Source organism: Tenebrio molitor, chromosome 2 (assembly GCF_963966145.1).
Source record: "Tenebrio molitor chromosome 2, icTenMoli1.1, whole genome shotgun sequence".
Classification (NCBI taxonomy): domain Eukaryota; kingdom Metazoa; phylum Arthropoda; class Insecta; order Coleoptera; family Tenebrionidae; genus Tenebrio; species Tenebrio molitor.
Genome location: NC_091047.1, coordinates 3,329,849 through 3,356,717, shown reverse-complemented (window position 1 = coordinate 3,356,717; position 26,869 = coordinate 3,329,849). Strand labels below are relative to the sequence as shown.

At 43.8% G+C, this 26,869-nt stretch overlaps 8 protein-coding genes across 13 annotated transcripts in view; 3 read left to right on the top strand and 5 right to left on the bottom strand.

Annotated features, from left to right (window-relative positions):
* The window catches only part of HnRNP-K (Heterogeneous nuclear ribonucleoprotein K), a 57,316-nt gene extending 48,539 nt beyond the window's left edge, over positions 1-8,777 (top strand). For all 5 annotated transcript variants that reach the window (XM_069039339.1, XM_069039341.1, XM_069039342.1 and 2 more), the window contains 5 exons: positions 4,575-4,703; positions 4,765-5,024; positions 5,771-6,047; positions 7,195-7,364; positions 8,218-8,777. In XM_069039339.1, the coding sequence (XP_068895440.1) occupies positions 4,575-4,703; positions 4,765-5,024; positions 5,771-6,047; positions 7,195-7,364; positions 8,218-8,251 (870 nt within the window). In that variant the 3' untranslated portion in view covers positions 8,252-8,777. The remainder of the gene's footprint in view (positions 1-4,574; positions 4,704-4,764; positions 5,025-5,770; positions 6,048-7,194; positions 7,365-8,217) is intronic.
* Positions 8,778-8,813: 36 nt separating this feature from the next.
* On the bottom strand, positions 8,814-9,853 carry LOC138124355 (lysM and putative peptidoglycan-binding domain-containing protein 3). The gene is made up of 3 exons (XM_069039388.1): positions 9,720-9,853; positions 9,487-9,658; positions 8,814-9,436 (listed from the first exon to the last, which is right to left on the bottom strand). The coding sequence occupies exons 1-3, from the start codon at positions 9,731-9,733 to the stop codon at positions 8,963-8,965; spliced, it is 660 nt and encodes a 219-aa protein (XP_068895489.1). The 5' UTR covers positions 9,734-9,853; the 3' UTR covers positions 8,814-8,962.
* Positions 9,854-9,990: 137 nt separating this feature from the next.
* Positions 9,991-19,159, top strand: Art8 (Arginine methyltransferase 8). Its single transcript, XM_069039369.1, has 4 exons — positions 9,991-10,132; positions 17,927-18,163; positions 18,339-18,526; positions 18,579-19,159. Exons 1-4 carry the CDS (start codon positions 10,082-10,084, stop codon positions 19,141-19,143), a joined length of 1,041 nt encoding a protein of 346 aa, XP_068895470.1. The 5' UTR covers positions 9,991-10,081; the 3' UTR covers positions 19,144-19,159.
* On the bottom strand, positions 10,165-11,300 carry LOC138124343 (prostaglandin reductase 1-like). 2 transcript variants are annotated; one of them, XM_069039374.1, is made up of 3 exons: positions 11,160-11,300; positions 10,478-11,037; positions 10,165-10,428 (listed from the first exon to the last, which is right to left on the bottom strand). In XM_069039374.1, exons 1-3 carry the CDS (start codon positions 11,204-11,206, stop codon positions 10,193-10,195), a joined length of 843 nt encoding a protein of 280 aa, XP_068895475.1. In that variant the 5' UTR covers positions 11,207-11,300; the 3' UTR covers positions 10,165-10,192. The 2 variants fall into 2 exon arrangements, with proteins under 2 accessions (XP_068895475.1, XP_068895474.1); XM_069039373.1 differs by having other exon boundaries at positions 11,086-11,285.
* On the top strand, positions 11,831-14,313 carry LOC138124345 (prostaglandin reductase 1-like). Its single transcript, XM_069039375.1, has 5 exons — positions 11,831-11,959; positions 12,006-12,108; positions 12,156-12,320; positions 12,361-12,740; positions 12,791-14,313. The coding sequence occupies exons 1-5, from the start codon at positions 11,854-11,856 to the stop codon at positions 13,018-13,020; spliced, it is 984 nt and encodes a 327-aa protein (XP_068895476.1). The 5' UTR covers positions 11,831-11,853; the 3' UTR covers positions 13,021-14,313.
* Positions 13,199-14,640, bottom strand: LOC138124339 (prostaglandin reductase 1-like). Its single transcript, XM_069039368.1, has 5 exons — positions 14,333-14,640; positions 14,176-14,278; positions 13,946-14,128; positions 13,521-13,900; positions 13,199-13,470 (listed from the first exon to the last, which is right to left on the bottom strand). Exons 1-5 carry the CDS (start codon positions 14,493-14,495, stop codon positions 13,241-13,243), a joined length of 1,059 nt encoding a protein of 352 aa, XP_068895469.1. The 5' UTR covers positions 14,496-14,640; the 3' UTR covers positions 13,199-13,240.
* Positions 14,940-16,322, bottom strand: LOC138124336 (prostaglandin reductase 1-like). The gene is made up of 5 exons (XM_069039366.1): positions 16,093-16,322; positions 15,951-16,053; positions 15,435-15,903; positions 15,280-15,391; positions 14,940-15,226 (listed from the first exon to the last, which is right to left on the bottom strand). The coding sequence occupies exons 1-5, from the start codon at positions 16,253-16,255 to the stop codon at positions 14,997-14,999; spliced, it is 1,077 nt and encodes a 358-aa protein (XP_068895467.1). The 5' UTR covers positions 16,256-16,322; the 3' UTR covers positions 14,940-14,996.
* Positions 16,487-17,875, bottom strand: LOC138124338 (prostaglandin reductase 1-like). Its single transcript, XM_069039367.1, has 5 exons — positions 17,702-17,875; positions 17,551-17,653; positions 17,059-17,503; positions 16,905-17,010; positions 16,487-16,855 (listed from the first exon to the last, which is right to left on the bottom strand). Exons 1-5 carry the CDS (start codon positions 17,805-17,807, stop codon positions 16,548-16,550), a joined length of 1,068 nt encoding a protein of 355 aa, XP_068895468.1. The 5' UTR covers positions 17,808-17,875; the 3' UTR covers positions 16,487-16,547.
* Positions 19,160-26,869: the final 7,710 nt, after the last annotated feature.

Below are 26,869 nucleotides of genomic sequence, written 5' to 3'. Positions count from 1 at the left end.
TCGATTAAATTGGGGATGTTTCTGTACGATTATCCCGTTTGTTTCGGGCGAGTTGAGTTGTTCCCGGTGCGAAATCACTTTTTCCGCAATTTGAATTAATCAGGTTAATGGATTCGGCCGATTTCGTGACGCTCTGACATCGGGGTGGGGCCGGGGCGGAGGGTGGCGCCTTGTTTGTTTTTTAATACCCCCTTCTTGTCGTGAAATATGTGGGACGTTCGTCATTATTGATTGGCATCGAATCGAGGTGGTCGCATTTCGTGTTTTTTCCTCCCGGCCCCTCCGCCAGGAATGCCTAATGAAATTCTTGATAATTTCGAGAGGAGGAGCGCTGCGAGCTTGTAAAAATTAATTAATAACTCGGAGAGTTTTTGATTAAAATCGTCGGGAATTGTGCGTAATAAGTGTTGACTCGGGGGCGGCGCCACCGGAAAAATTGTCCGACTTGTTCGAACTTGCTCAGGTCGAGCTCGCTCGAAAATAGCTTCGCGAGAATCCTCTCCGATATTTTATTTCTTGCCTCCCACACGTCTCCGGGAAAATATTGTATTTGTTGTGCCGGTGTTGCTACGATACAATGATGCGCGCCATCGAAAGCAACTCGGAAAACCTTCCAAGTCTAATTGGAAACTTTTCAGCTGTGCAAAACTAGAAATGAAACCGGGACCTCGTGCGTGTGTAAAATTAAACGGGATGCCTTTGAAGAAGCTTCAAAATTTAATGTAATCAAGTCGAAGTTGTAAACAAAATTGTTAACCCGTAGAACGTACCAATTTGTATCAGCTTTCATAGAGTAAGGTTTCGGAAAATTGCCAGTCCTCGATGCCGCTCCCGGTGCCGACGACTCGAACCCCCGGAACAATTTTATTCCGGCGGAGGTAGAGCTTTCGCATTAATTACTGCCGGAATTCGACGCTTCATAATTACGTAAAGCGAGTTATTTTCTGTTTCCAACTCTTCGCAATTAATTACGCCCCAAGTTTTTCCCGATCCGGGTCCCGTTCCTCGCGACCGCACGCTTTTCACAATTAACAGGGGGTCCCGTCCGGGACGGTTCAACCCTTGATTGGAAATGGGACGCGTCCGCCTCGTCCACCGATCAAATCGAATTTGTTGCTCTCGACCAGTTTTCTTTTCGTTTTGTCGCTTCTGATTTTCTCGCAAGGTTGTTCGCTGGATTTTGCGGGATGGGAGTGTCGCCTAATGTGGGAAGAGTGTGCGTGTCGGCTCTTTGAAAATGATACGCTTTCCCGGTGATTTTATCGATCGAAAAGAACAACAAATGTTGGAAACGGAACGAGATCGGTGTCCACCTGAGAAATTGGAAATGTGTGGAGTCCGAGAAATCGGACAAGTGCCGACAAACATCTATTTTTCTTTTGATATAAATGTCGCTGTCAAAACAAGGTTTTATGGCCATAAAAGTAAGTTTTGTTGCCGCAGAATTGCAATTTTGGGCGACCGAAGTAAAATGTCGCTTCGGACAAGTTTTTCGGTACTTCTGTCAACAATACGGAGAATTGGACATAACTTTTTTAATCAGTAATATATTTCGTAGATTGTATAGTTGTATTGCTTATTATTGGAAATGTTGATGAGAAAAAAAAATCATCGGGTGTGTTAGACGATGATGAATATTTGCAGCAATTTCTCTAAAATTGAGTGAGGCTGATGGTCCAATTTTAAAAATATTTTATGTTTTTTACGCCTGGCAGAACTGTTTTACCAAAATTAATTAATTTATTATTTATATAATCTTACATTTTTACAACACACTCGAGATTGGTTTTATAATTTTTCAAGACATTAACCCAAGATTTAATTTTTCCAATTTGCCACCTCACATATTTCCCAAATTAATAACAAGTGAAAAATCAAAATATGTAGAAAGGAGAGGTAAACACCACAGCATAAAAATGGAAAAAAATAAAATACAAAATAAACAAAGTTCTGTAACGTCGACAAAGTGTGCATGTTGTGGAAATGATTATGAAGAGTTATATGTTCCTGTTCCTGATGATGTTCTGGAAGAGGCAAGTGCCGCGAGGTACCAAATGTTGCCTAAAAAATCAAAATTACGTTATCAGCAAGAATTGGAAAAAATTACGAGTGAATGAAAAGTAGTGAGTGAAAGACAGTGAGCGAAAGTGAAGTGAACGAAAAAGAAACTTTCACCCACTGGTAACTATGGATACAGACTCACTTTCTAGGGAGGTGTCGAACAAAAGAATAAGATCTTGTTTTGGAGAATCGAGCAAAAAAAAGAACTGTTTCTCGCAAAGAAATCCTTCTCACTACTGCCTGATTGATGAATAAATGACAAAACTAGACCACATGACTACAACATTTTTTGAACGCTGCTTACATGATGTACAGTCTGGGGTTGTGACACATCTTGCAAGAATGTGCGTCAATTTTATATAAGAAAGAAAAGGTTTCTTGTTTCCTCCAATAAATCAGAGAAACTTTTCGACTTTACTTGGAAGTGCTTTTAAAATAACAATCACAGTTTCTCATTAACATAGAAAGTGCATACTATTTACTCTCTTCTACTTTCTAAGTTTTGGATTGACTTTGCCGCAAGCTGCGATTATAGTAAATTCAAGTGTTGTGTGTGACACGCTTTTATGGTCAACTCTGTACATGCACCATGTTGAAAGAGATTATTATCGGATGATTATTTTTTTTGACTTGTTGATGTTTGTACTAGTCTGGTATTTTGACCTAATTTTTTAATCCGACGTATCATCAAAACATGAGTCTTAATTAAGACGATTGATCGTCAGTCAGCCCACGACATTCTCCAGAACGCCTTCGTGGGTCGGCCGCCCCACACCGGTGCCTGAAAAAGCGAAAGCGCGCGAGGGACGCGTTTTAACGTTCGTTCCAGCCTGAAGTTGTCGCAATAAACAAATCCTGGCGGAGATTTTTCGATTAATCCTGTTCGGGTCCGTGTTGATTACTCCGTATCCACTTTTGAGCATCGATTAAGCCAAAGTTCCCGCCTACGAAGCGGATAAGCCCCGAACCGCGGCCGAACGCCGTCCCCGCGGAGACAAAGCCGTCTCCTCGTTCTTGCCGAGCACACACTCGCACATTCCGCCCCCAAGAGGATCAGTTGGCAGGGCGACCGCGACACGCACGATACATCGCGCACATTTACGATTCCGGACGGCCATAATTAATTTCTTGCATGGGTTGATCGCGACCGCGGCGGCCGGCGCGGCCCCTCGGTGGCGGCGCTTCCGGAAGGGCCGCGAGTGACAGGTGAGCCAGGTAGACGCGCGCGGTCTGTCCCTACATCGCGTGCGGAGTCAGGCCGGCGCGTCGGCCGACAGCCCCCCAATCAATACCAGCTGCGGGCGCTGCTTGCCGCCTCCGTGCTCCGCTTGCATTGCACGCCGGTCGGCGGTCCGGCTCTGTGCCTCTCCGGGGCCCTTTTTCGCGCCAAGGGCCAGACGCGTGTCGGGGGTGGACCGATTTTTCGAACGCGATCGATTTTCGACGCCGCGGAACGATTCGTAATCCGAAAACGACGTTTGCCCGAAATTAAGACGGATGTCGGGGGTTACTCGAAGATCAACGTGGCGGCGGCGGCGACGGGACGTGCTTTTTTTCTTTGTCTTTGTTCTTCTACTGTTTTAATTAGCGTCTTTGATCGTCGGGACTCGGTAAATTCGCTTTAAAATCGTCGGAAAAGTTAGTTAATTAGAATTGTTCGGTGCTTGAGCACGTTTAATTGATTTAGTTGTGTGATGTTTTTTTATTGAGTGCTCAACAGTGAGAAATTGCATCTTTTCAAGTGTAAAACACGCATCCAAGAACACTGGAAATGTAATTAGTTCAAAGGAAAAAGTGGAAATTGTTCGCGGCGAATTAACCGCACTTTTTACAAAAATACAGTCACCCATATATAGAGGGTGAGTCACCAAAAGTATTTTCAAAAACTGTGTCCCGAATTCAAAACCTTTTGTCACCAAAGACAACGACAAAAAGACACTAAACAATTACTTTGAACTGATCTGTCACAGTAGATCATTTCCATTTCTATTTTAATTCGAAGACCCTGTACATATTTTAAAATTCTGATGCGATTCCTCTTATCACACTACACTAAAATTCACCGATAGCCAAGTGTTTCTTTTTTGTCATTTTTTAAGTAGAATATAAACAAATTAGTTTATTTTGACGTCATTTGTTGTTAAATCAAAATTTTGGATTTTTGAGTGATCTCAGTATTGCTGGATTACTGTAGATTTTTTTTTTTGTTGATACAGCGATCCAGTTGAATGTTTTGAATGTTTAATGTTGTTTGAGCATTGTTTAATGTTATTCCAATTTGTTTTTAAATTCACAATGGGATGACACTCCTTGTCTGGAATTGCTTATTGTTTGTAGTGGATTTGGACAAAGGTACTGATCTTTTTATCTCTTGATCCGATTGCTTTTCGATCGAAGAAGAGCTTAACCGTGGGGGTTCGGGAATCGTGCCCCCTAATCCGAAGTTGCGGTCACTTCCGCCCATTAACTGTCGTTTTCGCGCTGACCTCTGGCATCTTTCCCTTTTTTTGCAGAAAACCGGCGCCCGCATCAAGATCTTCTCCAACTTGGCCCCCCAGAGCACCGACCGCATAATCCAAATAATCGGGGAGCCAGCAAAGTGCGTCGACAGCATCCGCGAGATCATCACCCTCATCAAGTCGGTGAGTCTCGAGTGCGTCGTCGATCCGACGTCCGTTTCTAATTTTTCTCCTGTTTCCGCAGAATCCAATTAAGGGGATTGTAAATCCGTACGATCCGCACAATTACGACGATTATTATGCCGAAGAGTACGGCGGATGGGGCATAGCCGGAAACGAACGGCGTGGCGGCGGCAGCGTCAGCGGCGGCGGAGGAGGTGCTAACGCCGGAAATGGCGGACCACGTGGCGGCGGCAATCGAAACGGATTCCGCGACGGACCGCCGGCAAGGTTCAACAGCAGAGGGCCGCCACCGCCGCAGCGGGCCGGGCCGCCCCCCATGAAGTAAGTAAAAAATGGTTGCCACCAGAATTGAACAGATATTATCGGGAAATTGTACAAATTTTTCACACCCGTGATTTTGAGGTTACATATTTTCTTTGTGTCATTTTTAAAGTTGGCACCATTGGAAACAGGGATGTCACTTGACAAGGCCAGCAATCTTTTTACCTCCGAGATATTTCACTCCAATTTTACAAAACAAATAAATGTTCAAAAGGATTAAATTTATTTTTCACTGCACAAATAACAAAAGCCATTAAAATTTTGTTAACATAACATTCAAGTGAAATTAAAACAGTTTTGTAAATTTGAATATGTAATTCATCAGGTCTAGTTATAAAATAAATTGAACAAATAGAAGCTTAACGTTTGTAATTAAATATTATTGAATGCCAGTGTTACGAAACGTTTTATTTTTCAGTTGTTTTATTTGATGTAATAATTTTTTTCACAAGAAATTGAAACCATCAATAGAACCGAACGTTATCGCTTTGCTATCGTTGTTGGCAGTAAAAACGCATTTTCTCGAATAATTTTGGATCGTACTGAACAGAACGCAACCCAGAAGTTACATTTTTATCTCGGTTTGTTGAGAGTATTTTTAGATGATTTTATTCCAACTTGAACACTTCCAGTTGCTCGTGAAGTCAAAAACCAGCGGCCATTTTTCAAACGGTACAAAGATTATTCGGCACGAGGTGTATTTTTTTGAAATTGCGGTGCTAATGAGGGGGTACGAATCGTTTCAGTTTCAACGACCGTCAGATGGGTGGAAGCATGCCCCCGAGAGGAGGAGAGTACAACGGAAACGGTTCAAATAACAACGCCAGCAGGCCTCCGCCGTTCGAGAGGAACGGATGGGGAGCCCCCACGAACAACACTCCCATGATTAGCCACCCTCCGCCGAACATAATGGCGAGCAACGGCCTGAACCAGGGACCGCTTCAGTCACCTGGGGGACTGGGAACGCAGAACGGTGGAATCGCTGGCGGCAAGACCACCACTCAAGTTACTATTCCCAAAGATGTAAGTAGCTCGGAAGGTTTTGGCAAGAGTTGCGGTCAAGTCTGGAGCAAGCGAGGTCGAGAAGGTGGATTTGGGCTGAATTTGTCGGTTGAGAAAGTTTTGTCGAGTGTATACGGGATTTTTATAATCCAAAATCATATAAGTGAAACCAGGCTTCGTCAGTAAAGATGTAGTAGTCTGTCATTTGAATTATTTTGAAACAATTGGTAAAGTTGTACATTGTTATTTTATACAGCCATGTTTGAAAGATGTTTTGGTCCATATTCTAAAAGATTTTCCCCATTGTTGCGACAAGCTTGTCAAAAGTGTATAATTGTTGGGCTCAAGGTGTTGCCTTAAATCCTCAACACAACTTCTCAGAACTAGAAACGTTACAGTTGATTTTCCATTCATTAACACTTCCAGTCCTAACAACTTCGTTGATTGCATCTCAAGTGTGGACTACAGAAGATGTTTCCAAGATTTCACCATATTTCAAAGGAATTCCTTCTTGAAGGCGACACTGAATACCTCCACTCACTGTTATTGAATGTTTTATTTCGATATCAGGACTGTTTATGTTCAGATGTAACAAAATGTTTACGCCTTATTACAAGAACTAATGTAGTTCACGTAATAGCCTTGAAAAGACTCATTTGCTTTCTTAATTCACTCAGAACATCGTAATTTACACATTGATAGGCGATAAAAACTTCAAAATGATACGTACATGTCAAATGTCAAATTTACAATCCAAAAATTGAGAAGCGGCAAATGGTTTCTTATGCACATAAAATCACACAGCCAACTATCATGTTAGAAACATGTATAGCCCTTTACGTAATAACATTTAAAAAACCTCCAAAATGAATAAAAATATTTTCTTCTACACTAGAAAACCCTCTCAAATGGAACTTATTGTTCACACAGTTTTCACGACCTTCTTTTAGTTCCCAGACAAATTGCCGCCAATTACGTAACAATTGAAAAACCTCCACTGTTGGTAATTTTGCGTGCAGAAAAACATTTCCAGTACAAACGTCCACGTCATTTGCATTTCCCCGTTCTTTCTTGCCAATCGATTTTTTCATTGGCCGTGTTAATTGCGCCGCACGTGCTTCCTGTCAGCATTACGTAACGTCGTCTCCTTCACGTGATTTCATTGCAGCTGGCCGGGGCCATCATCGGCAAGGGCGGCGGCAGGATCAGGAAGATCCGCCAGGACTCCGGCGCCGGCATCACAATCGACGAACCTCTCCCAGGGTCCAACGATCGCATCATAACCATCACAGGTTCGCCGCACCAGATACAGATGGCGCAGTATCTGCTCCAGCAAAGGTGAGACACCGCCGACCGGCGCGGCGGGGTTGAGGGTGCAATATTGTAAACGACGCTGCACCTGTCTCGGACTGTGCAGCGTCGTGTTTTGTACATTTTGTATATAACAAGGACAGTGTGGAGTGTGGACTAATTTGAACTGTACATAATGGTGTTAAAACAAAAACCACAAAAACTAATCATGGTGTGGAGTGACTAACAAGAATGGTGTTGTGTGGAAGACTAGTGATTTTGTTGTTCTAATTTTTATGTAACAAGGAATCACTAATCATCCCACAAAGCCATTCGCTGGCTTCGTGGAACTTCAGTTTACTAAAAACAAAAGCCTGGTGATTCATTGCATTTAACCGATCGTAAGTCCGTCTATGTAAATATGCGTCATTCATCTCTTCCATTATTCATACGTGCACAGATTAATGTCAAACTGCGCGAAAAGTGTCGCCGACACACCTTAATTGGTCTTGGTCGTGACGCGCATTTCAATGGGACCGCACCAAACATAAAAATTCACTTTGCGACATTTTCGTCAAAACGCGCCGATGATTTATGGATTCTTGTTGCAAGATCGAGTGATTGATGGTGCACTTTTCCATTCGATCCAAACGTTTCGGTAATTGCGAAAATCGATCGAGATGAATCCAATTTTCAAAATCAATTAATCGAGTTTCGTTAAGCTTTGTGACATAGTAGACGTGGTACCAACCTAACCGCACTAACATTCCCTGGGGCCTATTAGATGTGTGAAACTTTTTGGGCTTTTTGCGCAGTTTGACGTGCACAAACTCCTTCCACCTAACCTCACATTTCGTATGTTTCCTGTGCGTAAACTGATCGTTTGTTTTTTCTTTTGCAGCGTCCACAACAACTCAGATCGCAGCAGTTATTGAGAGACGTGCCCGGTCCTCGAAAAATAATTGGCCTACACATTACACAATTTATCACCTAAGTTTCGCTGTTTAGAACATTCCAAGATTGATTTCGCGGGCATTAGATTGAATTTGAGACATATACATCACGGAATTTTTTTTCTTTTGTATATTTTTACAGTTTTTGAGAAGAATCAAAGTATTTTTGTTACATTTTGTATAAGTATATTGTAAATTAAATGCGTGGACGTCACTATTACGCAGTCACGCATTTAATATAATTTTATATATAAATATATTTATAATTAGTAGATATATACGATAAATGCCGTATACATTTTAACCCAACTTGATGTATAGTACTAACAGATGATGCATTTGCATTTTTGTACATCAGGGAACAATCCAGTACAAATTAGTTTTTTGTTCAGTTCATTTTACATTGTTCCATGATCGAATTGCAAATATACAACCAAATATTTTTATAGTTTTAGTTTCTCATAATATGTGGATAAGTTGTCTGAAATCAATAAAGTATTTCAATTAAGACGTCGTCTTTTTCTAGCGGAATAAAATTCAAATGGAGTCTATAAATTTTTTTAATTCTTAACAAAGGTAGCACATCTATAAAAATATCGTGTTTTATTACACCAATAAACGAGTAAAACATTTAATACTTAAAACGAGATTAGCTGCTTATCACAACGGGAGCAGATTGTTGACAACAGAATGTCATGACACATGGTTGTGGTGGTATTGTTCGGGATGCTCAGCTATGTAGAACACGTAAATTAAAGGCACCGCAAAAATTATAATCACTATACAAAGAATGAGAGCTTTTAACGAAATATCACCGTCGGCCCCGCTCCACGTAACGTCGGCCATCGGCACCGGCTGGGCCTGGGGCAGCAGATGAATTTCTTCGTCGTTGTCGTCCTGGGAATCCTCGTCCCGCTCGGCGCCGGGGCTCTTTTGGGCTATATTGCTGTTGAAAATTATTTGGTTGACTTCCGTTTCCTGCAAACTCGTCGTCAGCTTGCTTGTGTCCACTTGAGTGCTTGTGGTGGGGTCATTTGGCGAGCTCCGCCCGCTGACGTGGACCCCCGCCAACGCCAGCGTGATGGGATGATGTGGCACTCTGATTGTCCTCTTCGCGAAAATCTCATTTTCCTTGTGGATATTGTTCAGACGCTTCAAGTCTTCGATCTGCAAGTTGACTCTCACATAAAAACAACAAACAGGCGGGGGGCGCTTACAGTACAACAATAGCGAATGGCGAGCGACTGTAGGGTGTCCCCTTCTTCTACGACCTTCTCGATGTTCGCTTTTTCCTTCCTCGGGGACGGTTTCTTTAACGTAAACAGCTCCGTCTCGTCTTCGCTGTCGCTGTGCTTACCGAATTTCTTGTAGCTGGCGTCCGCTTTGGACCTGAAATCACACCAATTGGACGTTTTCTCGACGTTACGGACCCACAAACACCCACTTTTACCTCTGTTTTATCATTTTTCCTCTGAAAGCTGCGTCAGCAATTTTAGGTTAGGACAAACTGTCAACACAGCTAAAAGTCAAATGTGACGGCTCGTTCACAACCCATTCTCACTTGCCAAATCTCGTTTTGGTAATTTCCACCGTAAATGAGACAAAACATAACAACAGATCCGGGGCCATATATCGAGCAAAACAATTATTCATTTACTTTTGTATTAACTATCGACTTTTTTCGACGCACGTGTGCGCAATATGCATGGTTTGTTCACAAAACTTCGCCGACTGTTCTCAACGTGAATTTAGTGAAAATGTGCATTTATTGTGTTAATTGAAGTGCTAAAATCGCAAATTTGCTTCTACGACATGGAAACAACGGACTCGAGAGATTACTTCGAAAGCTACGAGGATCTAACAGTGAGTAACTTGACATAATTAAATCTAACCTCAAAATTGGAAAATTATTTATTGAGTTATTTACACTTTAACAACGACCTTGCCGAAATTTCGGTCACCGGCACCAAATAAATCAATAAACGCTTTAGCCGTGTTCTCGAAACCATCACTGATACACTCGGCGTATTTTAAATTGCCTTGACGGATCCATTCCATGTTTTGTTGAATACCCTCGTCCCATTGATTCCTCCATCGAGTCACGCTGAAGCCCTCCATTCTGACGTGAGCAATCTTGACTGGAGTCTGAACTTCACTAGCTAGGTAAACTCCACAGTAAATTTAATCACAAAAGTGAGGTTATGTTACCTTTGCCTGGAACATTATTATACGTGGAGATGGCCCCGCAAATCGCCACCCGTCCGAACTTGTTCATCCTATTCAACACGGCACTGCTGACCTCGCCCCCGACGTTATCGAAGTAACAGTCGACTTTGTCGGGGGTGGCTTCAGTCAATTCGTGCTGGAAATTCGGCGATTTGTAATTGACGTAGGCGTCGAAATTGAATTCGCTGATGAGTCGCCGCCCCTTGATGTCCGACCCCGTGATTCCCACCACTTTACACTTCATAATTTTGGCGATCTGGCCGACCGTGCTCCCCACACAGCCCGCCGCACCCGACACCACCACCGTGTTGCCCTCCACGGGTTTGCAGATTCGCAGGAAGCCGAAGTAGGCCGTGTTGCCGGGCATCCCCAGAATCCCCAAGCCCAAAGACTTGGGTAGGTCGCCGTAACCTCGCAGAACTCTAGGCGGAAAGTTGAAAAAACTCCCGGGAGTTTCCGACGCCACAGTGTGGGTCCTCCAGCCGAACTCGCCCACCACGTACTTACCCACGGGATACTTCTCGTTCTTGCTCTCTATGATCCTGGAAATGTCGAGATTAAAGCGGGTTGGAAGTTGTGGGAGTTGTTACTTTGCCACTTGGTCGCCCCCCACAGGTTTGCCAACTTCCACGGGGAAGACTCGCATGTATGGGTCCACACTTACGTATTCGGCTTGGGCCAGGAACTCTCCGTCCTTGAGGGGCGGCACATCTTCCTGCACCAGTTCGAAGTTGGATTCGGTGGGGAAACCCTCGAATTTCTTGTGCAGAATTATGACACTCGACTTCATCGTCTTGTTCGCCGCCACTGAAAAGAATCTTTGACATTTTGCCGCTAACATGTTGACCCCAAAGCTATTTTTGTCGAAATATGAACATCTTTGAGGAAAAGTGAGGTTAGGTCTGGTGACTTTTGTGGTATTTTCTATCAGCAAAAGACGGAATCAAAACTTTAGGGGGGTCAACGCATGTCGCAAAGCCCGAAAGACCTCAAATCCTCATCGATTTTTAAAAATAACTTCAAAAATTACTCAATATCTACGTCTCCCTAGTACTGACCTTGTCTTGACTGATAACACAAAGATTTCGGTGTTTGTTTACTTATTTCGTTATCGGGAGCGGTATTGAGTGCATTTTATGTTTTTGGTATTTGTTTTGGGCGTCAACAAGCACTTAATCATTTAAGGTTATTTTCTGAAATCAACTGGAGTTGACCTTGTACTTTTGTTCTGGAATATGCTACGGTAACTAATAGGTTTAAGCAAAGGTTGTAGTGCTGTACTCGAAAAGTGCTCGTCATCGCACCGATAGGAGGTGTAATCATTTTCTGATAAAACATCGTGGGCCACGCTTAACAAAATGGTGAAAGCACGAAAGTACGTATTTCGCAAACAATTCGACGGTTTGCCCAAAGAAACCGATTTGGAGTTGGTCGAGGAAGAGTTGCCGCCGGTGAAAGATGGAGGTGAGAGTTGAGCTGCGCCCGTTTCGATAAAAAGATTTTTGTGTAGAGTTTCTAGCCGAAGCGATTTACCTCAGCGTCGACCCTTACATGCGAGCCTACGCCCCTCGACTATCCCTCGGAACCACATTCATCGGTTCGCAAGTGGCCAAGTGAGTAACCGACAATCACCCCCCGCGCGAAACTAATTGTTCTTAAGGGTTGTCGAGAGCAAAAATCCAAAGTATCCCGTGGGAAAACACGTGGTGGGGGAGTTCGGGTGGCGCACCCACACCATTTCCGACGGCAAAGCTGGAGTTTTTCCGGTCCTAAATCCCGAAGGACTACCCCTTTCCCTGTCCTTAGGGGTCCTGGGAATGCCTGGGTAAGTCGCGTAACAACTCTCCGCACTGACCACCTTTTAGCAACACAGCTTACTTCGGATTACTCGAGATCTGCCAGCCCAAAGCGGGAGAGACCGTGGTGGTGTCGGGGGCGGCCGGTGCCGTGGGCAGCATCGTGGGGCAGATCGCCAAAATCAAAGGGTGTACAGTGATCGGGATCGCCGGGACCGACGAAAAAGGAAAATGGTTGGTCGAAGAGTTGCAATTCGATCGTTTCATCAACTACAAAGACAAGGATTTCGAGAAGGAGTTGAAAGAAGCGACCCCTAAAGGCGTCGATTGTTACTTTGACAATGTAGGAGGGGAGATAAGTAATGCGGTTATGGAGAGGATGAACCTGTACGGAAGGATATCGGTCTGCGGGGCCATTTCAGGGTATAACAGCAGCGGCGATGTTAAAGGTGATTGGAGAAGAGGTGAAGAGTCGCAGTGACATCTGTTGCATTTTTAGTCGGTATGGTTCAGCGCTTCGTTGTCAGCAAACAATTGAAGATGGAGGGGTTCGTCGTCAGGAGATGGACGGACCGGTGGTTCGAGGGTATCGAACAGAACAAGAAGTGGATCAAAGAAGGAAAGATGAGATACAGGGAGACTATGACGGAGGGATTCGACAACATGTTCAAGGCGTTCATCGACATGTTGAAAGGAGGCAACGTGGGCAAGGCAGTTGTCAAAGCCTGATCAGTCTATTGTTCGTTGATTAAATAAAAAAAACTAGCAAAATGTTTGTAGATTTATTTCTTGTTGTAAGAAACCACGAGCGGGACAGTCTTGGTCTGACACGCAACGGTTGCAAATTCAGAGTGTTGATCGTCTTCTGTTGTGATCTTTGCGCTTGGTGGGAAAGTGGGAAACAAAATTCAAAAGAAATATAATATATTTGGCAAAAGTACAAAAAAAATCAGACTTTAACTATTGCTTTTCCTGTGTTGCCTCCTTGCAGCATGTCGACAAACGCGTCGAACATCTTGTCGAACCCTTCAGTGACGGTCTCCTTGTACTTCAACTTGCCCTCCTTGATCCACTGCTTGTTCTGCTGGATCCCTTCGAACCACCTGTCCAGCCACCTGTGCACGATGAACCCTTCCATCTTCAACTGTTTGAAGACGAGCGCGGGTTGTACCGGACTGGCTGTAATCAATCTCGCTTAAAAAAAATCTCATTTGCTGCGAACAAATCACCTCTGGCGGCAGACGCGTCGTTGTACCCCGAGATGGCCCCGCAGACGGAAATGCGCCCGAACAGATTCATCTTGTTGAGGATCTTGGTGCTGAGCTCTCCTCCGACGTTGTCGAAGTAGCAGTCGATGCCGTTGGGCGCCGCCGCCGCCAGCTTCTTGTCGAAGTCTGTGTCCTTGTAGTTGAGGAACTTGTCGAATTTCAACTCGTCCACCAACCACTTGCCCTTCTCGTCAGACCCGGCGATTCCGATCACCTTGCACCCGTTGATTTTGGCGATTTGGCCGACGAGGCTTCCCACCGCGCCGGCAGCTCCGCTCACCGCCACGGTCTCCCCAGCTTTGGGTTTGCACAGTTCGAGGAACCCGAAGTAGGCTGTGTTTCTAAAGAGAGGTCAGATCTGGTCGGATCGGTGGTCGAGTGCTTACCCCGGCATTCCCAACACTCCCAAAGGGAGCGACTGGGGTAGTCCGTCGAGGTCTGGGACCAGCCAAGCAACCGGGACGCCGTTGGGCAAGGGTTGCCCGTTGGAAATGGTGTGGGTGCGCCAGCCGAATTCACCCACGATGTATTTACCCACCGGGAATTTGGGATTTTTGCTCTCGGTCACCCTGGATGGACAAAATTAAAATCGACTGGTGCCAGTCTGGATACTTACTTGGCCACTTGAGAACCGATGAAGGTCGTGCCGAGAGTCAGCCGAGGGGCGTAGGCTCGCATGTAAGGGTCGACGCTCAGATACACCGCCTCCGACAGGAATTCTAAACAACAGCAAGAACAAATGACAAGGTTCAAATGGAGTTTTGGTGGTTTACCTCCGTCCTTCAGTGGTGGCAACTCCTCCTCGACCAGCTTAAAGTCGGTCGCTTTGGGCAAACCCACGAATTGCTTCTCGAACACGTATTTCTTCGCCTTGACCATTTTGTCCAGAACGTTAGCACACCCGCCCAATAAACGTCTAGGAGCAACGTTCAACATCTACGTGTGTGTATTTATACCGGTGCCGCGGTAATGATCCCACAAGGTCAGATTATTTGTCAACTTATCGGAGCAGCCGAGTGATAAAGCGCTTTTTGTTGTACGGCACAGTCCAGAATGTACCCTTTGCCGATAACGATCTGCTTGTCATTGTTGTGGCAGGCTGATGCAAAAACATATTATTAGGTGTGTGCATTTATTGCGCCACAGAAAAATTTTATTTGCATCAGAACCAGTTAAACAAGAAACTGCCACGAACCTGGATTTTTAAAGCAACGCAAGAAGTTATTTATTTATGTTTGGTTATTTACATGTTCTTTCCATACACTGATAAGTTTTTTATTTACATGAGTTACTCATTTATGCTGTTGTTATCAGTGTTTTGTTTCGTTATCAAGTCTTTGCATGTGGACAAAAACAATTTTTCAGGCACACATTTAATGGATAAAAAAAATAACAAACTTTCTTATATTAATTCTTATATATACAAATAAGACATGTTCAGACTTTCACAATAGCTTTGCCCAAATTTTTTCCCCCCAACATCTCGATGAACGCTCGCACCATATTGTCGAACCCTTCGGTGACAGTTTCGGAGTATTTCATCTTCCCTTCCAGGAGCCACTGCAGAATTTGCTGAAAAGCCTCCGAGGCGCGGTCTTGGTACAAATAGTTTTGAAACCCTTCCATGACGAGTTGCTTCATCAACATGTACCCCTGAACGACGGTAACTGCAACGACACCTTGTAACAATCGGGATAACTACCTAATAGAAAAGCGCCACCTTTGGGCGGATTGTTGACGTCGTGATTGTAGGACGATATGGACCCGCAGACCGATATCCTTCCGAAGTCGTTCATGTGTTTGATGACAGTCGAACTGATCTCACCTGCAACCTACTCGATTGACAAACGTCACTCACAGCGCAGTGTTACCAACGTTGTCGAAATAACAGTCGACTCCTTCGGGAATCAACTGGCCGAGAGTTTTGTCCAAGTCGCCTTTTTTGTAGTTGGCAAACCCGTCGAAACCCAACTGTTCCACCAAGTACCGCCCCTTGTCGTCAGAGCCTGTGATGCCAAACGCCTTGCAACCCTTGATTTTGGCAATTTGGCCGACTATCGAGCCCACAGCGCCTGCTGCCCCCGACACCACGACCACCTCGCCGGGTTGGGGCTTGCAAATCTCCAAAAATCCGAAGTACGCGGTCGACCCCGGCATCCCCAAAATCCCCAAAAGGTAGGACAGGGGGAGGCCTTTCAGGTCTGGCGCGAGGTAGGGAGCGGGGGCGTTGCCCGCCCCTTGCACGATACTAGGCAGCCCCCCCGAAATCGTGTGACTCCTCCAGTCGAATTTCCCCACCACGTGTTGACCCACCGGGTATTTACCGTTTTTGCTGTCCACCACTCTGAAAGCAACACGTTGAGACCGCGCGGTGCTTTTGGGGGAGGTTACCGAGCCACTTGCGTCCCCACCATCGTGGCCCCCAAAGGGATGTTGTGCGCGTAGGCTCGCATGTAAGGGTCGACGCTCAAATACACCGCTTCTGCAAGGAATTCTGGGAGGAAAACGTCAAACGCGTCCGGGCCACACTCACCTCCGTCTTTCAAAGGGGGCAACTGTTCCTCGACCACTTTGAAGTCTGACTCTTTGGGCATGCCGTCGAAACGTCTATCGACGGTTATTTTTCTCGCGGTGGCCATCTTGTCGAAGGCTCGCTTAGTTGTGGTAGATAAGACTCGACCTCTCACGGCTGCCATCGCACGTGATAAAATGATAACTCGCTGGGACCCGTCCGGAGTTATTTTTATTCCGTTTTGAGTAGACAACCAAGTGTTCACGCAGAATCTCGGGAAACATAACTTAGATTCAAGGCGCGTCTGAAAATCTCAACCGAGAATGACATTTCGTTCCTGCCAACTTGACAGATCGGACGGAAACGTCACTCATCATTGCTGTCACACTAACAACATTTAAATTAAATTTCCGACAACAGTAACTGTTTTTATTGACAGATTAACTACACAATGCTTATCAAATTAGACAGTTGCCTCATCGGTGACCTTGAAACTTCTTGAATTTGCTGAGGGCGTTGTTGAAGTCCACCGATTCGTGCTCCACGTGCGAGGCCTTCACCCTGACTAGCGCCTTTCCGATGTTTTCACCCTTCAATACGCCCATCAGGGCGCGCGTGGCGTTTTCAAAACCGTCCGTGATGGTCTCGCGATATTTCAATTTGTTCTCTTGGACCCACCGAAGGTTTTGGTTGAGTCCTTCCATCCAGCGGTCTCTGAATTGATGACTAACAAATCCTTTGAGCTCCAACTGCTTTGCGACAATGTCCGGCTGAATCACATTTGCTAAAACGGGAACGTTACAAAAGCAAACGTTATTTTGTTCCGGGCCTACCCCTGAGAGGAACTTTGGCGTTGTAAGACGAAATGGCGCCGCAAACCGACACGCGGCCCCCTTGGTTCATCAGCTGCATCACGGTGCTGCTGGTGTCGCCGCCAACCTGAAGACAATCCCGTTAAAACCAATAAACCGAAGAGTCAAAACTCACATTGTCAAAGTAGCAGTCGATGCCTTTCGGTGCTCCTTTTCGCAAGTCCGCCGCAAGATCTTTCGTGGTTTTGTAGTTGATGACGTAGTCGAAGCCCAAGAACTCCAACCAACGCGCTTTCTCTTCTGATCCTGTGATCCCGATCACTCTGCACTTCTTGATTTTGGCGATTTGGCCCACGTGACTCCCTACAGCTCCACCTGCTGCGCTTACCACGACGGTGTCCCCCTCGATGGGTCTACAGATGTCCAAAAATCCAAAGTAGGCGGCCATTCCGGGGGCTCCCAACACCCCCAAAGCGATAGATTTGGGGAGATTCCCGACGTCGGGAAGGATGTAGATGAAGTAGTCGTCGCTTGGTTTGACCAAGGTGTAGGTGCGCCACCCCAGATTCCCCACCACGATCTCCCCAACAGGAAAATTCTTGTTTTTCGATTCGACAATTCTGGAAATTTGCTCCTGAAGACTTGAAGCTACTGCAGTGGTACTCACTTTCCCGCTTGTATCCCTATCATGACTTGACCCACGGTGTAGTTCTTGGCGTAGGCTCTCATGTAAGGGTCCACGCTGAGGTACATCGCCTCGACCAAATACTCTGAAAGCAGTCAGTCGCTCTTGCTCGACCAATAAACCGCGTACTCACCGTCATCTTGCACCGGTGGCAACTCTTCTTCTTCGAGTTTCAAATCGGCCTCTTTGATCTCGCCTTCGAATATTTTGGCAACTGTGTAAACTTGCGCCTTCATCATCTTGACGGATTATGACAAGTGACGACACCACCACAAATCACAATCCATATATTGTTATCCGTTCATAAAAAAATAATTGTTATCGATTGGCAATTCCGTTATCGGCGATTAATTTCCAGATCCATCAACTCATGTTGAAGGATTCAGCGAGGAATCGAGCTTACAGACAAGCCATCTTCGACAACGCCGACCAGATCAGGGGGCGGACGGTTCTGGATGTCGGTGCCGGCACCGGAATCTTGTCCGTCTTGTGCGCCCAAGCAGGGGCCGCCAAGGTCTACGCCGTCGAGGCCAGCTCCGTCTGGAGACTGGCCCAAGAGGTGATCAGCGAAAACCGATTCGATAACGTGGTAGAGGTGAGTAGAGTAGGTTTATCGCCAGTCATGCAAAATCGGATATTATCTCTAATTGGCTTAATTGACGTAATTAAGCGTAGTTAGCGCACTCGAGGCTGCACAATGGAGGCGAGATAATCTCGTAATTAGTCTCTCTGAAGATGATGCACTTCTCGAGCCTGTCCTGTAATTCCAGGTGATTAATTCCAGGATCGAGGACGCCATCTTGCCTGAAAAGGTGGACGTAATAGTGTCGGAGTGGATGGGGTTCTACCTCCTCCACGAGGGCATGCTCGACTCGGTCATAGCAGCCAGAGACAAATTCCTCAAACCCGGCGGCTTGATCTTCCCCGAGTCCGCCACTCTCTACTCGGCCCCGTGCTGGTCTGTCCCCCACCCCATCGCGACCAATCAAATTAAAGAGTGTGGTTCGCAGCGTTCCGGGGATGTTCGACTTCTGGGACGACCTAGAGGGGGTGTCGATGAGGTCCTTCGGAGAAAAACTCCGCTCGGAGGCTTCGCACAAACCCGTGACCGCTCCGGTGTCTCCAGATGACCTCCTCGCCGATCCAGAAGTCGTGACTTGGATCGATCTGCGCGAGGCGACCCCGGCAGACGTCGATTCGATCAAAATGCAGCACGTTGCTGTCGCCAACAAGGCGGGAAAGTACCAAGGGATCTGCTTGTGGTTCACTTGCACCTTCCCCTCGTACTCCACCGAACCCGTGGCGCTCTCCACTGCTCCCGACGAACCGGAAACGCACTGGAAACAAACGACGATCGTGTTACCGACGGAGGTCCCAGTGGAGGAGAAGGCGCCGATCGCGTACGAGCTCTCCTTGGCCAGGACGAACGAGAACAGCCGAAGGTACAACATCGAAGTGACCATGCTGGACCCGGAAGAAGTGCAACATCCGGAGTACTGCGGCTGTCACATGACCAAGTGCATCCTGGTCAGGGCCATGTTGGACAGATACGAGATGGAGAGCTTGCCCAAATAAAATTTGTTTTTTTGCACTTGCGTGTGTTTTTGATCCTTCCCCCGGTTGTAAAATTTTGATATGAAGGGGCAAAAGGGCGCAGGAACGAGTTTGGGGTTGAGCGTTTTTCGTCCGGTTAGAATCGCCCCCGGCGCGGCTTAATGAAGACATCATCGAGACAGGTGGTTGAGCCCGAGGCGGGGCGGGTCCGCGCTTGGGCCCCCCGCCGCTGCTAAAATAACCACCGGGTACGTAGATGAGAGTCGTGCCGCTGTAGATGAGTGCACCGCGGAATTTACAATCCACGCTAGTTTTCGATTACGAAACCGTGCTCTCAGATTACGGACAACAGCGGCGAGCACGGGTTTGGGTTTTGACAGGAGAATGGCGAGACGAAGCGAAAACAATTTTTGGTTATCATTTATCAGTGATCGCACTGCCGGTTGTTTTTGTTGTCCTTACCGTGGGACCGTCGACTTATCGATTAATTGCAAGGGATTTAGATTAGTTCTGCGTCAAGTCAAATATTGGAGAAATGAAGACAATACAATAATACAATGAAGAATCAAGTGATAAAGCGGCGGCTTCTTATCTCGCAAATTTTTAGGGCCATAAACTGATCACTGCTCACTAGAGTTTCAGATACTATCAATAGAGAGCCGCAAAAATCGAATACGTTTTCGGTTATCTTCAATTCTTTTTATTAAAAAAATACATATGTGGAAGGCTCGATGTCAGGCCGCGAAATTGAATTTCGCAGCCGTTGCCTTGACGACGGCCTTAAAAGTAAAAGTCTTTTTTATATTTATTTAATATTACAATTACAACATATCTATCTGCATACTTCCGGTGTAATCTTACAAAATCTGGATTGGTTACAGTTAAAGTTTGATTTTGTGTCAGGAACGCCCACTATTAGTACAGAATTTTCATCCGGTTTGAAATTTCCGCCAATTTCAAATGAGACAGCCGCATGAGGTTGAGGAGTCGATAAGAAAGATCCCCATTATCGATCTGTCATCTATATGAAACAAACACATGTGAATTAGGTTAATTTTGGTAAATTTTTCACCGATCAAAAAGAGAAATATCTCGTAACATTTCCTGAATGTCATCAACAGACATTTTGGTTTATTTGTGTCTTTGCACGGCCCCTGATATTTCCACGATTACAATAACCTAAAAAGGAGCAGATGATACAACCTAGCATAACAGAACTTAACATTTATCTTCCACAATAAATAAATTCCAATAAATAGATAAGCCAGTACAACATTATCCGACACGGTTTTCACATTTGGCGCCTCCGAACGATCATGTACTTTCAAAACTCAAAAATATTTGTGGTGGTTTTCAGACCAATTTTTTAAAAAGGTCTAGAATTATTTTATTTGTGCCAAGTGTCTAAAAATTGTTTTATTTTGTTGTTAGAGCAACACCTCCTGGTATGCGAACACCCTTCATTATTCTCTGCCGGAACGGTCCACTTTCCGCCCTTTTGCATGTTTTGTAAACAATCTGTGTGGCAGAAGACCACCTATCGTCACCGAGACAATAAAAATTTCGCCCTTACTCGTGCCCGTCAATTACACATTGTCTTTTATGCTAATCCCTTCGAGAAAATCGACGCGTTGACACTGTTAACTCGAAACGGTGGTGATTTCTGTTTCGATTTGCATTGCATTACGGGGCACACCTGAACTCTCCGTCGCCGTTGATTTACGAACACACAGGGCCGGACTCCAACAACGATTTTAATTGTCGGTAACGACGATTTAACAACGTGCGGTTGGTGCTTGTTGTTGTTACACTTTGTCAAGCGACGAAAGCTCGCGTGGCGGCTGTTGCAGCGTTCGCGCGGTAAACCTCTGGTTCCGGACGTGTTGAATTGATTTTCCGGTGAGATGTGCGAATCTGGCGGTTTTTCGAATGGCGGAAGGGATTTTTTGTGGAGACGTTGGTGGTCCGCTGTCGATTCGGATTTTGCATAAAAACGGGCGCTTTGTTATTAACGTGCATTACAAAAAGGAATGCTTGATTAGACGGTTCGAGTCTATCAGTCATGTGTTTTGATTAGATGTTCTTGTAATGGACCGCCCTGATGATAATAACTGGCTATTATGGCTGTGCGGTTAACGTGCGCGGTACTCTAATGACATTTGTTGGTTATTAGCGGAGATTCTGGATGAAATCTTGTCGTATTGACATCCTGGCATTAAAATGCCCGACATTTTACCGCCAAGCTTGCCGAGCAATTACGACTTAATTGAACCGAGACGATCTTATGCGGAAAATATATTTTATCTCGGAAAGTAAATTATAAATTTATTTACACCAGACCACACTTACCAATTTCTTGACCGCTTCTCTATTTCAAAAGTTATATTTTCATTTTAGAATGCATCACTGATTTTAAATTAAATTTATTACAACCCCACTTGACCTTTCTAAACAAAATATTACTTCAAAGGATAATAAAAACACAACCAGCTTTAAAAAATAACACGCACGATTTTAATACAGCTATTTATGGAACATGTGTATCAAGCACTGCTTTTTTTAGAAGTGGGAAGTTCATACGCACGAGCGCAGCCAGTTTTTAACTGAAAAACAATCTTCTTTTGACCTTTATTTCTCACATAAATCTATTAAAGCCCTTTAGCAACTTTATCCACAGTGGTATTTAGTGCCCTGTAGTTATGTCAAGAAAGAAATTCTTTGTGAATTGCTTTATACAGGGTTTTCATAAATGATTCGTGTCACAAGAAGGCTGTGTCTCCATTTAAATACATGGATCATACAGGGACTGCGGGAGTGCGTGGTGTGCACGTGATTACTACATTGCTTAAGTGAACAGAGTATAGTTCAGTTTGTAGGCAAATTTTGTTATTGGTAAAGCATCAAAAGGTATTTCAATCTACTATTAAAAATAGGGAAATTTATTTGCGAATGCTACAATATTATCAGTTTTTGGGACAACTTGAATCCACACTTGCTGTACAAAAAATCAAGGCAATGTAAGTTAAGTCGTACAAAGTGTCTATAAAAGAACGTATGTCAAGAGTCCTGTGGAATTGTGCGGCTCTACAGTTTTATTATGTCGAACTAGGTCGAGCCGTTAAACTCGTCAAATCAGATGTCAAATGTCAAATTATTAAATCTTAGCGTCCGTTGTGACTTGGACGTCTTAGTTGTTTTGCTTCTAATTTTCTATTTTCTATATCCTAATTACTTTTCATCGTACAACAGTCTTTATTAAAAACTTGTCATTATGGACCCAACATAACCTCTGTTTTTCTATTTGGTACCACAATATGCTACAGAACGGCAAAAATCAAATATATTGGAATTCCACAGAACACTTGATATACGTTTTTATAGGACTTTGTATTTGCTGAAGTGTAATTCATTGTTTATTAGATTAGATGCTAATTTTTACCGAATATATAGTTTATCTTTCCATACACGATACATGTTTTGTGATGTTTATCTGGACGTGACATCAAATTCTACTTAAATTTATCAAACTAAAAATTACTGGCTTACAAGGCAGGAAAAGTGCTATGGACTAGCCATCAAAATGTCTTAATTTGAACCCTATGGAAAAATGTAACATTCAAGGCTTAATTAAAGACACATTTACAGCACTTTGCTAAACTTGATAACAACAATTTTAAGTCTAGATAGAGACAAGTTGGATGTGTGTTAAAAAAGAAAAAAACTTTACGGAATACGTTGTTGAATCTTATATCCAGTGGTGAAAATACCATCAAAGTTGTGACAAAATTTGTATTACAATTATTTTTCGTTAAAGAATCATTTAAAACTATTGTTTAGCACTATTTTTTATCGCGTTTAGATAGAATAGAATGTAAAGTAACACTTAAGGTATAAGATTATATGACAGCACTAAAATTATCCCAATAATGGAAACCAATATTGGCGTTAAGATGGTTGTCTGGGGTCGTGCAGCTGCATCCCTTTTCCTTCGTTCAGGGCAGGGATTAAAAATTTGTGAAAGAACATGATTTTGATGTTTATTGTAAATTTTGTTATTGAAACGAAATTCCCTTTAGCACTTTGTGTCTTAAAAACAGTAAAGATGATTTGTAATAGTATTGTATATTTAATAAATAAATATAATTTCGTGGGTACGCATTTGTTTTGAGACCGGCTCTGGAATTCACAACACAGAATTGCTTGAAGCATGATTTATGGTTGGGCTGACCGCCTACTGCAATTGCGACAAAAGGAACGTTTATCTCCGGCCAAATACTTTTAAAGGGCCATATAATCTTATACCTTAAGCGTTACTTTATAAATGTATTCTACTTGACAGAAATGTCAAATAATGATCGAATGCACTGCGATCTATTATAAAAAAATGTAAATATAAACAAGATCGTATCAGACTTGCCAACAATTTGAAAAAAAAATACTTAGGGTTACACAGGTGTCCCATAATTGCAGTAACTTTGTTAAATCTACTTCAAAATTTCAAATTTAAGAAAACCATAGGTAAGGCTTGGTAGTGATCGCTAAACAAAAACAGTTGGAATGGATAAGGACGTTTGACTTAAAAAGTGGGAAAAAATTCCACTCAAGGATAATGTCAATGTGCAACAATTTATACGATTTATACTTTTGAAATCTTTTGATAACGGATGATTTTGGAGAAAACTATTTTCCTCATCAGATATGATATCATTGATATGCAATTACAAGCTACATATTTCTATGATAGAAAAAAACAATTCATCAACCAAGCTTCTTATCGTTTTATTATAGTTAAACAAATTACATTTTTGATAGGATTTAAATTTGTTAATGAGTATATAGTTTTTTTTTTAACAATTGTCAGTGTCAAAATCCCTCAAAGACCAGGCTGTACCACCCTAAAACCTTTCGTTTTGGAACATCTGTATCGTAAAATCTCCCTAGATCAGGTTCGAGGTTATGTTAATAAATTTCAAAAGTCAAAAAAAATCAGGTGTAAGCAAATTTTATACCAAAAGACAAGAAATTAAGACGATAATGACACTGAAAAATACAACACTTAGACAATTGTTTCAAAGAAAAAATGAACTTAGCAACAAACGTAAATGAAATTTACCACGAAACAAGATTCTGTGAAAGGCCATTCTTTTACTGTACTTTTTTTATTTATTTTTTTTAATACTTTCTACTTTGGGTCATTACTATCCATCCATTCCTGGGTGTAACTTTCACAAAGTTGTGTGGTGGAAGTTGCATTTAGGGGAAAATCTGTCAAAGTGTCAAACACCAAAACCAAAAATATCTCAAGTTTTTTATACAGGGTTATTCACGTAAGATAACGAGCCTGACCAGGTAAAAATGCAACAACCCAAAATACACTTTACAAAACACTCATTGTGTTGTGGTATTTAAAAATTAAATCAGGAATCCAAGTAGGTATTCTATTAATTTCAAAGGTATATCTATCGCATTTTTCGTTCATATTTACAGCATGATCAACAATGACTGAGTCTGTTGGCAAGAAACAATTGAAAAATATTGGTGTTTTTCTGTTTCGTAATTGGCACTGACCGGATGTTTTAACTTGACACGACATTAAAAAAAATTAGGTTATGTCGGGTATGTTTATGCTATTACAAAAATGACCCTTTGATGGTAAACGTCAAATTTGCTTGTCAACTCTGTCAAAAAGTTGACAACCGGAAATGAGTTTAGATTACAGTGGTACCAAAATCATTCAAATTTTCATTGTTACCAACAGATTCAGTCATTCTTGATCACGTTGTAGTTTTTGAACAATGACAGAACCGATATGATCCTTCTTACCCAATACTTTTGTGATTTTAATTGCTTATTATTGTTATTAATAAATCATAATTTGTTGAGAGAGGTATTTTTCTGTCAGAACTTGACATTCATCAGACTGACGTTAAAAGCTGTCTATGTTTTATGAATGCCGGATAATGTAATAGAGATCGAGATTGCTTTGTGAATTGTCTTTTGGGTTGCATTTTTACCTGGTCAGGCTCGTCATCTTACGTGAATAACCCTGTATAAATGTAATTTCTGTAGCTCTCAAACATACAGTCGCGAGCAATAAATGTTGGTCGTCAAGGTCATTCTTTGACGCAATCGAAAATGCTCCATTGTAAAACAGTCGTAAATATCATAACCTATCATCATGTTGTATGCATGACATTAATTGTCATTTTTTTCTCAATTTTTTGACACTTTGCTGTTGATCTTTCTCATGTTCAAGTTCAAGTGTTATTTCAGGACACTTGTAATATCTCGTGATACGATAAATAAGAATGAAATTAGGTGAATAACCTTTTCATGGTTCAAAACTACAAACGTTGCGCACTGACAGATTGACAAATTATTATTATCACTTATGAATCAAACCTCTCAGATCTCATTTCTTTTGTAACGATAGATAGGGATGATCGTCGGATCATCCCTCGACCACGAGGACCGGATCTTCCCCGACCCGATCAAATTCCAGTCACCCCGTTGCAAAACCACCACAATCGGAGTTTTTTCATCACGATACCATAATATCTCATTTAACGAACAAAGACCCCCCATCTCGTATCAGATGTTGGACTGCATCATCCACTTCCCTTCGTTAGGAACGGAAAAGGCTCAAACGCACTCGTCGCGATAACATTTATCATCATTCCGGGGTTCGTACCACACCATCAGATAATTGAGCGTCTGCTGCGATTCACCCTTCCGTGAATAGGAGTTTCACAATCGAGCAGCCCACCAGAAACAATAATTTCGTTAGTTGTCGACTCATCAAAGACAACGACCACGTCTGCCATATGGCTCGTGGCACCCACATTATCGTCTTATATGGAAAATAATGGTCCGAAATGGGCTTCGACGGATATTTTACGACCGTGTCGCTCTGGCGCGAGATGGATAAGGTCGCCGGAACGAGGTGAAAGCCTCACCGAGAAGAAATTGCTTCCTGGAGGTTCCAGCGATCACGGTGCAACAACCAAAATCTTCTTTGGGAAGATTTCGTTTAGTGGGATTCGGTCGTGGCCCCCGAGCTCGCCAGATTCAGTCCGTGTGAATTTAGATCGTTAGCGGCCATCTTTAATATCGTAATAACACGACAAAAACCAGAATCTTAATTGTGGCATTTTTCTCAAGTACCATAAGAGACTTATTGCCCGAAGATTAAAGGCGGCGTTTCCAGCGATGCTCAGACGGAAATCTATGATTTATGTGCGGCCGAGTCCAGAACATCGTCTTCCCGCGGGACCTCCTCCGCGTCCTTGTCTCGGGGTCACACCCGGAAAAAACGAGTGAAAGTAGCTCGCGGAGGTCACCGGCGACGGGAGCATGCGCCTTGCATCTTACTAGTTTTACGCACATTCCTTCAAAGGTTCGCCTCCACCAGCTGATCGTGGAGGGGTGGTGGCCCATTGAGAGCGGCCCCGATCTCCTGATTACGATATTCGCGAGCTGGACGGGAGGCGACGGGGGCGCCCCTCTGCCCCGGGGCTCCAAGCTGGGTGGTCCACGGTGTGGCCGGCGTCGTGTGTGGCGCTCGAGCCCCTCCGCGCCCCTCCCCCTAGCGGGATACTCCTACCCTAGTCTTTTTATCGCCGGCCTCGCTGGCTCACCATGTGCTTCCAGACGAGCCGATCGCCGAGAAAACAAGAGCACGACGGCCCTCTCGGAAGTGCGATGACTCGCCGACACCGTAGTAAACAATGCACGCCGCAATTCATGA